The 11,957-nt window shown below is 36.2% G+C and overlaps 1 protein-coding gene across 8 annotated transcripts in view; it reads left to right on the forward strand.

Moving 5' to 3' along the window:
• Ankrd31 (ankyrin repeat domain 31) overlaps nucleotides 1-11,957 on the forward strand; it is a 207,245-nt gene that overhangs the window by 53,875 nt on the left and 141,413 nt on the right. For 6 of the 8 annotated variants that reach the window (XM_031360124.1, XM_031360123.1, XM_031360125.1 and 3 more), the window contains 4 exons: nucleotides 4,474-4,517; nucleotides 7,784-8,350; nucleotides 10,397-10,677; nucleotides 11,207-11,283. The exons of 1 other annotated variant lie outside the window; for it this stretch is intronic. In XM_031360124.1, coding sequence (XP_031215984.1) covers nucleotides 4,474-4,517; nucleotides 7,784-8,350; nucleotides 10,397-10,677; nucleotides 11,207-11,283 — 969 coding nt within the window. The remainder of the gene's footprint in view (nucleotides 1-4,473; nucleotides 4,518-7,783; nucleotides 8,351-10,396; nucleotides 10,678-11,206; nucleotides 11,284-11,957) is intronic. One more of the 8 variants, XM_031360130.1, reaches the window with a different exon arrangement.

Raw genomic sequence — 11,957 nt, forward strand, 5'->3', positions numbered from 1 at the left:
AGCTTGTGCCCAAGGTCTGCTCAGAACACTAACCCAGACAGACCGGAAGGAACCCAAGTCACTGGGCTCGCGGAGTTCTTGTGTGCCTGGTCAAGCTGGTCCCAGTTACTCCCAGAGTTGGGACAGATGTTGGTTCCTGCTCACCTCTGATCCTGGGTGTGTCAGAGCACCTGGGAATGGAGATTCCTCTGGGTGTTGTGGGACTGGCTGTGGAGCTTGTGCCCAAGGTCTGCTCTGGACCCCAGCCCAGACAGACCAGAAGGAACCTGAGTCACTGGGCTGGCAGAGTTCCTGTGTGCCTGGTCCCGACTTCCCAGTTATTCCCAGTGTTGGGACAGATGTTGGTTCCTACTAACCTCTATCCTGGGTGTGTCAGAGTGCCTGGGAGTGGAGCTCCTCAGTAAATCTCTTATGTGAGGTTTGTTGGGTGTGACTTTGCGGTACTCCTTTGCTCCTGACTGCCAGGATACCTTTCCCCTCAGAGCTGTAAGACTTACACTCTCCAACCAGAGTATCTAGTGTCACTAGGGACTCCATGACGGGTCAGTACTGGGTGGATTTGATGGCGTTGGAGTGTGCACTGAGAATGTCTTTCAATGCTACTTTGTTGACTTTCAAACTCTTGGTCTTGGCTTTGATACTGGAAGAGACAGGAACTTCCTTCTTCAGTTTTTTTGTGGTCTCTTGGTGGAAGGGTTAAAAATAAATATTACTTAACACGTTCCAGTAACATAAACAAGTAAATAATAGTGACTCATACTAACATTATTGCTTCAGAATTTGTCTGATAAATTATGTAACCATTGTAGTTGGGTATGCTTTATCTTTATAAGACATTTGCTGTTAGGTTCAGTGGGCAAAGTGTGTGTTGTTGTGTAAGCATGGTGACTTAATCCCAAAAACCTATAAAAAAGCTAAAGGTGTCAGTGCGCTTCCAGAGTACTCAGGTTCAATTCCCAATACCCACATGGTGGCTCACAACCATCTGTAACTCTAGTTACAGGGGGATCTAATACCACTCTAGCCTCTGCAGACTCCAGGGATATACATGGTGTACAGACATACATCCATGCAAAACGCCCATACACACAGAAAACAATTAAAGCTGGATTTGGCACATGCTTGACATTCCAGTGCTAAGGAGGTGGCTATAGATTAGTGTCTTAGTCAGGGTTTCTATTGCTGCACAAACATCATGAGCAAGATGCAAGTTAGGGAGGAAAGGGTTTATTCAGCTTACACTTCCACACTGCTGTTCATCACAGCAGGAAGTCAGGACTGGAACTAAGCAGGTCAGGAAGCAGGAGCTGATGCAGAGGCCATGGAGGGATGTTACTTACTGGCTTGCTTCCCTTGGCTTGCTCAGCTTGCTTTTTTAAAGAACCCAAGACTACCAGCCCAGGATGGCACCACCCACAATGGGCCCTCCTCCTTGATCACTAATGGAGAAAGTGCCTTACAGCTGGATCTCATGGAGGCATTTCCTCACTTGAAGCTCCTTTCTGTGTGATAACTCAAGCTTGTGTCAAGTTGACACACAAAACTAGCCAGTACAGTTGGTCTTTGGAGCTCACTGGCCAACCAGTCTAGCCCATTAGTTAGCTCCTGGTCTCATAAAACAAGGTAGATGGCTCCTAAGGATTGATACTCTCTGTCAAATCTAGTCTTCAAAGACATGTAGACTCACATGTACCTATATGAATATGCATGCCCCCACCCCAAGTTAAAACAAGGTTTGGTGTTGTAAAAAGTTCAATCCTATTAAACTTGCAGATTTCATTGTCTAAAGAAATAACAGTTTGTAATAATGTTTAAATGTTAAAGAACCAATACTTTTCAAGTTTTCATGTGTTAGATATGTGTATATATGTGAGGTTAGAGATAGAGGTCAGGTATTTCTCAGTAACTGTTCACCATATGTTTTGAGACTGGATCATTCACCGCTTGTGAGTTTGTCTAGATTACCTAGCAAGCAAGTCCTAGGAATCCTGCTATCTGCAGCCAGCTTTTATGTAGATACTGGGGATTGAACTTGGGTCCTCATGTTTATGCAACAAGTATTTTACTGAAAGAGCCTTTGCCCCAGCCTCTCTAACCATATTGTTTTTTTTTAAATACTTATTTTTCAATGAGATAATAATATTACTATAAGATACTTTTATTAATTTATCAAGCTTTTAAAATGGCAATGGTAGTATAAAATATCAATTTTCTTTGTGATGAAATTGTTAAAGACAATATGAGGAAAGGCTTCCTTTTAATTGTCTGTCTTTTGTTCTTTATTACTTTTTATTTATAAAGTTTTCTTTATTATACAAAGGAATTGTAAAGAATTTTTCATTTTTTAATTCTCTCAAGAATCTGACCATTTAATTAAGCAAAGAAAAATATACCCTTCCTTCATAGATAATTAAAAATATATTTCATTCATTAGTATTAACACTTTTTATTTTATTTTATGTGTATGGGTATTTTGCCTTCATGTTTGTCAGCATGTTCAGCACATGCATGCAGTGCCCATGGAAGCCAGGAGATAGAATCAGATGCCTTGGGACTGGAGTTAGAGATGGTTGTGAGTCACCATGTAGGAGAAGAGACTTGGGTTCTCTTAAAGAGTAGCCAGTATTCTTAATCACTGAGCCATCTGTCCAGCCCCAGTATTAATATTTTTAATGACTTAAGGTATGGGTTGTAGAATTTGTCATTGCTGCTTTACACAAAAGGTTCTAAAAGAATAATAAAATTAAATATTGATTCTAAAAGAAAAAATATTGGCTGACTTCCACTGGTCATCCTGTGAAAGAGTAGAATGCCATTTTAATCTTTTCTTCTTAAAGTATTTATTTATTTATTGTGTATGGGTGTTTTGCTTGCATTTATAAGACTTGTGTGCCTAGTGCCTGTGATGGCCATAAGACAGTATCAGCACACTAGGACTTGAATTACAGACACATGTAAATGCTGAGAATTCAGTGTAGTAGGTCTTTTAGAATAGCAGCCAGATTTAATCTTTTTTATTTTTGTACTTCCATTATCAAATGTCAACATGAAGCAAAACACTGAAAATCAAAACAACTGAAGCAGCCACTTCCTACGTTATCCCTCTCCCTGAGGGTTTTGGGGGGTGGGGCTGGGGGTCAGTGTCAAGATTTCTGGATGGTGTGAAGTTTAGCAGGTATACTTCCGCTTAGTTTCTTCCCTGTAACCTGTGTTGCCTGCAAGTTCTGAGATTCAGCAGGCAATTACTTCCTATTTTTTGTTAGCTATGTAGATTTTGTCTATAATCGGAAGAAACCAAGAGAAAGAGACTATTTGAAACATCAGTGAGATGTGAATTCTAGCCACAGTAGAGCCTAGATGATCCCCTAATTTCTCTTGGCCCCACATGAGGTATTTACATTTAACTTCAAATAGCAAGAATTCATTTAAGCTTTATTACCTTTCACAGAGGAGATGGTAACCCTAAGAAACTAGTTATATAGCCTTCCCCTATAGTTATAAATACTCAACAGAAATAGAAAGGTTTGTTTTTAGCTAAACTGATTTCAAATAGTTACAATTCTGGTTGGATTCACCTTGTTTACCACTCTAATTGACTGTTAGACCTGAGAGAGTGGAGCCTGAAAATGAGGCTGACTAAAGTCTCATGCAATAGCCAACTTTTTTCAGAGCATCAGATAGTTTATACCCTAAGGATTAAGAAAGGTCACATGAGTAAATTTCTCATGAGTTCAAGCTATATATAATCACAAGAACAAACTTCATATGGCAAAAACATGTTTTTCCATAGAGGAATATAGACAAATATCAATAGCCAATTGTAGTGAGTAATCTAAACTAAACTCACTCCCATCATCCCCTATACCTGGTAGGAAAAAGAAAGCAGGTTCCAAGAACAATTCTATGTTCATGTTTTTGAAGAAACATAACTCTTTTGAAGTTCACAAGACTCTTGTCTTGTTTCCTTGGAGTTTTCTCACAGGCACTCAGAATTTTCTTTGCACAACTCTAACTCCATTCATTCCTGGACCCTGTTTCAACACCACATAATTTCCCTCCCCATCCCTTCCTCTTTGAAATGAAGAGTCAAAGTGTATGATAGAACTCTGGTTAGTCTTGATCTCATTGTATAGCCTAGGATGACTTTGAACTTCGACCTCTCTACTTAGTGCTGGGTTATAGGCCTGGGCTGCACTACCCTACCACTCCAGGTTAAGGGTTCAAGGAATACAAGGCATAGAGCAGGGCAAACAGTCTACCAGCTTTGCTATATCCCCAGCCCAAGAAGTAGAAAGTTTTATAATTTTCTAAATAATAAGTTTATATCAACAAATTGATATATTTATAAGATGCTTGATATATCTGTTTAATTATTTAAGAAAGCTCAAGTTTTATTGCTAGAAAATGCTGATTGAAGAAAGTATACTCTGTGGTTTAATAAAGGTTGAATAAATACATATTGTTCTGTTCTAGGGCCTGAAGCTGAAAATTGTGAAAATTTGCCACAATCAGAAAAGGTTGGTTTATGTAACCAAGATTGGCTTTATAGATTGTGAATTTAGATTTTTTTTAAAAATCATGTTGATTAAAGTTTCAAGTGAATTTAGACTCTCTTCTAGGCAGTAATCTGACTAAATCACAGCAATAGCTAGAAACCTATTCTTTTTTTTTTTTGGAGGTTTTGGGGAGAACATGGTTTTTCTTTGTAGCCCTAGCTGTCCTGGAACTCCCTCTGTAGACCAGACTGGCTTTGAACTCAAAAAGATCCACTTGTCTCTGCCTCCAAAGTGCTGGGATTAAAGACGTACACTACTACCACCTGGCTGTAATATTTTTGAAACTATATGATTATATCATTTCTCCTACCCTTTCCTCCCTCTAACTTCTCCCATGCACTCTACTTGCTCTCTCTCAAATTCATGGCCTTTCTTTTTTTTAAAGAATTGTTTTTACCCTGCATATATGCAGACCTATAACTCCCAACACTCAGAAGAGTCAGAAGTTCAAAGTTCAAATTCATATGTATGTATGAGTTCCTGTGTATATGTTTCTATTGTTCAGTTTGTATAATGTTACCAGTATGTGTATGACCTCAGAGCTGACTCACTGGAAAAGACCATTTCTTCCACTCATTTTCCAGTTGTCTGTAGTTCCTTGTTTAGGGTTGAGAACCCACAAACTGTCCCCTTCCATGTTAACTTGCTCAGTGGTGTCAACATTTCTTAGATCTTCTTCTTGGTGAGACTTTCTGGGTGTAGCCTCTCTGACATTCCTAGGAGACATAATCTCACAGCAAACTCCCTGATGCTCTAGCTTTATAATCTTTCTTTCCTTTCTTCTGCAATGATCCCTGAGCCTTAAGTACAACTGTTGGCATGTAGATCTATTGGTTGGGACTGGGTACACACAATCTCTTGTTCTCCACATTTTAATCAATTTTGTTTTTCTGTAATTTTTCTCCTTTTGTTGCAAAGAGAAATTTTTTATGAGGGGTGAGAATTACACTTATAAATATTTAAAATTTTAGGAATTATGCTGGTTTAGTAAAGTGGCACCACAGTGTAGTTTCTTGTTTAAGATCCGTGACTCATTAGCTCTAGATAGTTGTCTCGGTTTCTAGTACCAGGGAATTCTTGTTGAACAGGTCTTATGTTCCACTAGAGAGCTATTGGTTGCCACCAATGTCTGAGTGCAGGTACTGCACCCCTATGGTTATTGTGCCATACTGGTCATTGTTGTGGTTGGGCCTTGTTGTAGATGAGTAGGATTATTAGTTCCTTCCCTGCCTTGTGACCTTGTGTGGTGCCTTCTGGTGCCATGAAAGGGACTCCTCAGGAGGAGAAACCTTGTCTAAAAATCTGTTCATGTATATATTCTTCCTGATCTTTAATAATCTTGATAATTCTCATCTTTGTTCCTTAACCCCTATGACAAGTCTCTTATATTTTATTTAGAGGAGTGTAAAACTGGTTATTACATGTATCTAAATGATGAACCATAACCTTTTTGTTTTTAAGGTTAACCTCATTTCTTTAATATTTCAAGCTTTTATTCTCATTGTCTTGTTGCTAGTGTTTTTCAAGGGCCTGCTTTGTCTTTGTTTTCTGCTTAGAGCTGTGAGTTGGCTCTACCCACAGTGAACTCAAATCCTTCAAGATACCAAGTCACTTCAGACCTCTCAGGCTCACCCTATCTTATCTGTCTATATCATCTCAGCTGTGCCTCTTATATATCCATCTATGAAGCTTTTTTGATAAACTTACAAACCAGAGGGCAAGGAAATAGGGATAAAATTTTGAGTGGATGTGGCTTCCAAGGCAGCGCTTGCTTACATCTATAAAGTACTGACAGATGTTTCAAAGACTTATTGTGAGAACCAGGAGCACTTACTTCTGGCCTGGCACCTAGTTGTGTTTGAATAAATATATGTTATTTCCCTTCTTCATAGCTCATTCATTCATGCCTCAAGTTCTTCCTTTCCTTTGGGTCTGTGGCAGGTAACTAATAAAATTGATCAAAGTAATTGCTTATTCTCTGATATTTTTCACTGGTTATATTAATATTTCCCAATAGATCATCTGGGAAAAACACGTTTAAAAACCTTTGGAGAGCGTTATATCTTAGATCTTTACACATTTTGAAAAATTTGTAGGGAAAACACTTGATTAATTTTTCTCTCACCAAAATATTTTCAGAAAAATCAGTAAAACTCTCTATTGCCTCCCCTTCCCTGACAGTTACTCTTACACATTATTCCTGGTACACTTTAATGTCTTGGATTTAAAGAACATAAAAGGACTAAATAGCAGGGAACCCTTGAGATGTGACTCAAAAAATGAGTAGAATTCACTTCTTAGATTTCTTATCTTAAAGAAAATTATAGTTAGCATTACATTATATATAAAGGTATCTTATTAAACTCTATGTGCTAGACATTGGATAAAATGATGGTACATAAAATACATTAATTTCTTACTTCTTCTGTTCAACTTAGAACAAATTATTAGCAGTCTTAGGAGATGATAATGCATCCTGCCAGAGAGGTAGTAGATATGTTGTGAGGGAACAGCCAATGTGATTGAAAACCATAAATTTCAATACCTATAAAGTATATTATTTTCTTAAGTAACACAGTAGCTAATTTGGATAGTAACTTTAAAAGTAATTCTAATATTGAACATTCAAAACTTTTTAAGAACAAATACAACCTGTTAGGGCATTGCTCTTGAAAAATAACTCCCTGGGAAAGTTGTGTTTTATGTTTTTGTTGTTTTAAGCAACAAAAACTTTGGGTTATTAATTTAGAGTCAGAATTCATAAAATTCCATACACTTGCATCCTCATTTCTTCTATTTTGCTTTCTGATTTCCTGTTCTTTTCTCATTTCACATTTGCATATTCATTCAGAAGGTGAAATGGTATCGATTTTATAATTTTATGACTGATAGAAGCATTTGGTAAGAATTTTATAGTATTGTTTAAGCTGTGACATATTGAGGTCATTTGTTAATTTAACTAACTAGAACATCTGTCTGTTTTGTTGGAATAGATAATTAAAGCTTAGTTGAAGAGATAATTTGTGGTCTGTGATCCAGCCAGTGTTGCTCTTGGTCTGTTTAACCACTCTTGGTTAAATATTTAACCATGTTTTCAGGCATTATTGATTTCATAAAAGGAAGTAATATAGATGAAGTAGAAAGTTGGTAAAAATAAATTAATATCAAAATGAGTTCTAAGTCTAACTTTTAATTTTAAATATTGCTTTGTTTTACGGAACACACAGGAACTAAATGAAAACTCAGATTCCCCTGAAGTTAGTCTTCTCTCTGAGACTTCTCTTATGGCATCTGATTTGGTTGCATTAAAGGAGAAATTAACAGAGCCAGTGAAGACCTTAGCAGTACCAAACACATTTTCTGAGCCTGGAAATGAAGTAACACAGGTTATGACATCTAAAGAAACCAGAGATGAAGAAAGCTCTCTTGAAACATTTGTGTCTACTTTAGAAAAGTTACTAGAATCACCAGAATGTATCCAAGAAGAAATGCTGGCTGAAATAATGAATGACTTGAATCCTGAAGAGTTGTTGAACACATTGAGCAACTCCTTGAGTTCTGTATCTGTCCCTTTGGATGCCTTGTCAGCACATGATAGAGATGTACTAGAAAACAAGGCTGATGCTGTGTTGCCAGCTAAATTGCTGGAAACTGTCAACACATTGCCAGGTGCTGATATGGGACCCATCTGTCAAGGACAAGAGAAAAGCAGCAATGTTAGTGGTGGAAATGAATGTTTAGCAGTACACCCCATCATGTCTCAGATAGATGAAGATTGTACACAAATAGCACAGGTGAATTTGCTACCCTATTATTTAAATAGTTCAGGTTATCCAGGTTTGGAACAACCATCTGTCAGTAGGACAGGTTATACAAGTATCAATATCTGAAGCTAATTTTTGTAGTAACCTGTAATAATCTTTATTGTGTTAAATTCTAATCATCTCACCTATTACCAGCATCTAGAAGATATTGATGGAAGATAACCTTCATGCATAGATTGCTCCTTTTAGAAGTACTGGGTAGAATTTACAAGGAATTAAGTTAAAGTTATTTTTTCCTACATAAGAAGGCATAGCAATAGCTTTTTAATATGGTGAGAAAGAATTTCTTACCAGAAATTTCTCTTTGTTTAGAATATTACTACATTTACCTGAGTATGGAGCAGAGACTGAGCTCTGTAATTGGACATGGAGTAATTTGGGCTACTAAGTGTGGAAGGAAGAATTAAGTCTTCTTTAAGCCTTATTTGGAATATGAGTAAAAATGTCATAGCTTGTGGTTTTAGAATTCTTACAGCATTATACCTGGAGGCCCTGTAGATGTGTAACAGGCACCAAGTTTCCTTTTAATGTTGACATTTTGTATTCTCATTATTATAAAATTGAGTAAAGGCTAGTATGGTGGTACATATTCGTAATTAGAGAGGCTGAGGCAGCAGAGTCAACAGTTCAAGAGTTCAAAGCCAGCATGGGGGCCTTAGTAACACCCTGTCTCAGATCAGTCAAAACCAAAAAGAACATACCATGTATTACAAGATTGTTTAACAGTATGGTAACAAAAATCTCCTATAGATTTACTCTCTAAACATTGTTAACAGTTTGGTGCATCTTCAGTGACTTCCATTCCTTGTAAGTTTATTTTATTTAAATGAGGCTATATAATACAAGGTACATTGCAACTTATTTTTTAAATATATGTTGCTTATATTTTTAGTGAAAAAATTTAGCACTTTGAAATCTTTTATGAAGTAATATATAAATGTATTATATAAATATAACTTAATCAATTAATAATAGTAGAAATTTAGATTTCTTTTAATTCCTCTTAGCTATTAACACTGTATTCCATGTACACCCCCAGGAAGATTTAGAGAAGACAAATTTCTGTTACAGCGTATAAACCTGGAGTAATACCAATGTAGTCTGGCTGTCGCCCCTCAGATAGACACTATAGGATTAAGAAACGAAAACAGAAACATTAATCAAGGAGATAAAGATGATTAAACATTTCATTGTTCTAGTATAAGAAAAAGGACTATGATTAAAATGTAGAAAATATTAATATTGGTAAAGTAAACACAGATTTTAGCAAGTCTTCAAGTTTAAGATGAGAAACCTTTTAAATTTTAGAAAGTTGATGTTGAACGATTCACATCAAATACTCTTACTTAGCTATGATTAAAATATTCAATATTTTATTTGAGAAGCTTTGCATCTGGATACATAAATGAGCTCAAGGTTTATGTGGTACATGTAAAATGTAAATGTCTTCATAGAAGTTTGATCAATAGTTATCAAGGAGAAATGAGAAGAGTTCCTGGCATACCATTGAGCTTTGAAAATATGAAAATTATATGTCACCTTGTCCCTTAAATGTCATTGCTTCTGTCAAGGAAGCACACACACCATTAATCCGGCCTTTGTCATGTTCTTATATGAGTGTCATATTCTATGACTTATTTCCTGCCAAGTTAAGCACCAAAATGTACCTTATATTTTCCTTTGAAATTTAAAATTGAATATTGATGAAAGTAATTTTAAAGTCTTTCCTTTTTTTCTTTCCTTCCACTGCTCCAGGTCTCCCTATGAAGCCCAAGCTGCTCGTAAACTCAAAATTCTCTTGCCTTAGTTTTCCAAGTGCTGGGATTGTAGGCGTGTGTCACCAAGACTAGCTACTTACGTTTTTTTTAAGCTTACAATCTATGTTCTTTTAAAAATATGATTATAGATTTTTCATTGTCTTCATATATGCTTATAATTGCTTTAGTTCTAATAGAGAAGATACATTTAACTTTTTCTTTTGATGTTGTAACTATTTATGGGTATATATCTTTATAGAATATGGAAGACCCCAAGCCATTTAGATTACAAACATTGACTCATGAAAATGCCATCTCTTATGAGCAACTAAATAAAAAGGAAAATTCAAATCCCATGAAAAACACCTCTACCCAGAAAACACCTCAGGTATTAAGAAGATCATCTAGACTGGAAAAACTGAAAGCAAGTAGAGATGTGGTGCATACAGATGTTGTATTGAAGAAGCCAAAAAAGATTTTATCAAAAGCACTTAGCTTTAAGGATCAAATAAATAGCATATTTACAACTGAGAATTTCAGGTATGCTATTAAATTATATATTTTTCACCAGATATGCAACACATATAATAAGTAATTGCATGCTGGAGGATGTTAGAGGCAGTGTCAACTTACCCTTAAGTAAAAAGCAATTTTATGTTTCTGTTTTTTATTTCGTAGTTTTTGATCAGTGCCCTATTACACAGCAAGTCCCTTTACCCCTCACACCTCTGCAAAGGCCTGCTTCTTTTCCCTGCAAGGTGAATAATATTGACATGCCTTCTTGGAAAGTAAAGGGCAGAATCCCCACATGTGTAGGTAGCTACACCTAACGTGTAATGGAACTAAGAGCCTGGCATGGGCTATCTCTCAGTTATCTCCAGCTTACTTAGTTTCCACCTCCATGTGTAAGCTGCTTTGTCAGTTGACAATAACTAGGTAACTATCTTTGGGGTTTCAATTTTTGTTAAAATTTCATGTGATTCTCCATGAATGCTTGCAGAAAACATTGCAGTTATTTAATAAGTCCATTTTTTAAAAGAATCAAGGATTCTGTTTTAATGATTGACAGTAAAAGGAAGAATATGCATTCATCCAGATTCAAGAATGAACAGATAAGGAAAAATGAACAACTTAGAAAAAAGAATGGTAAGACATACTTTTGAATATTTCATTTCTTTAAGTAGCTTATAAAACAGAACTGAATAAGAGCAATATATAATATAACCTCAGCTTTATTGATGAGTTACAGTTTCAGTGATGCTGTAGCATAAGTGGGATTTGAGCATAATGGTTCCCAGGGTAGGAGTATTTTCCATACTTTCTACTATAGAGAGCAGCTAGAGAATACTTTCACATTTGTGTGTATGGCTAACACAGCAAAAGACTGACAATGCGTACCAAAAATACTAGTAGAGAAAAGAAGAGGGCAAATTATTAATTAATAAGTTCTGTTTCTGTATAATCTATAACACTGGACTAAAATTTGTTACAATAAAATAATATAGAAATATGGGTTAAAAGTAATAGTGGGCTGGGCAGTGGTGGCGCATGCCTTTAATCCCAGCACTTGGAAGGCAGAGGCAGGCGGATTTCTGAGTTCAAGGCCAGCCTGGTCTACAGAGTGAGTTTCAGGACAGCCAGGGCTATACAGAGAAACCCTGTCTCGAAAAACCAAAAAAAAAGGTAATAGTGGACTTGACAAAATTGAAACATGGACTATAGATTGCATCTGTTTTAAGTTTTTTAAATTTGAAAATAATACTCTTGATTGTATAAGAGAATGTCTATATTGTTAAAAAAAATACTTCTTATTTTTCCTT

The sequence above is a fragment of the Mastomys coucha genome, unplaced genomic scaffold (genome assembly GCF_008632895.1).
Source record: "Mastomys coucha isolate ucsf_1 unplaced genomic scaffold, UCSF_Mcou_1 pScaffold8, whole genome shotgun sequence".
In the NCBI taxonomy this organism is placed as follows: domain Eukaryota; kingdom Metazoa; phylum Chordata; class Mammalia; order Rodentia; family Muridae; genus Mastomys; species Mastomys coucha.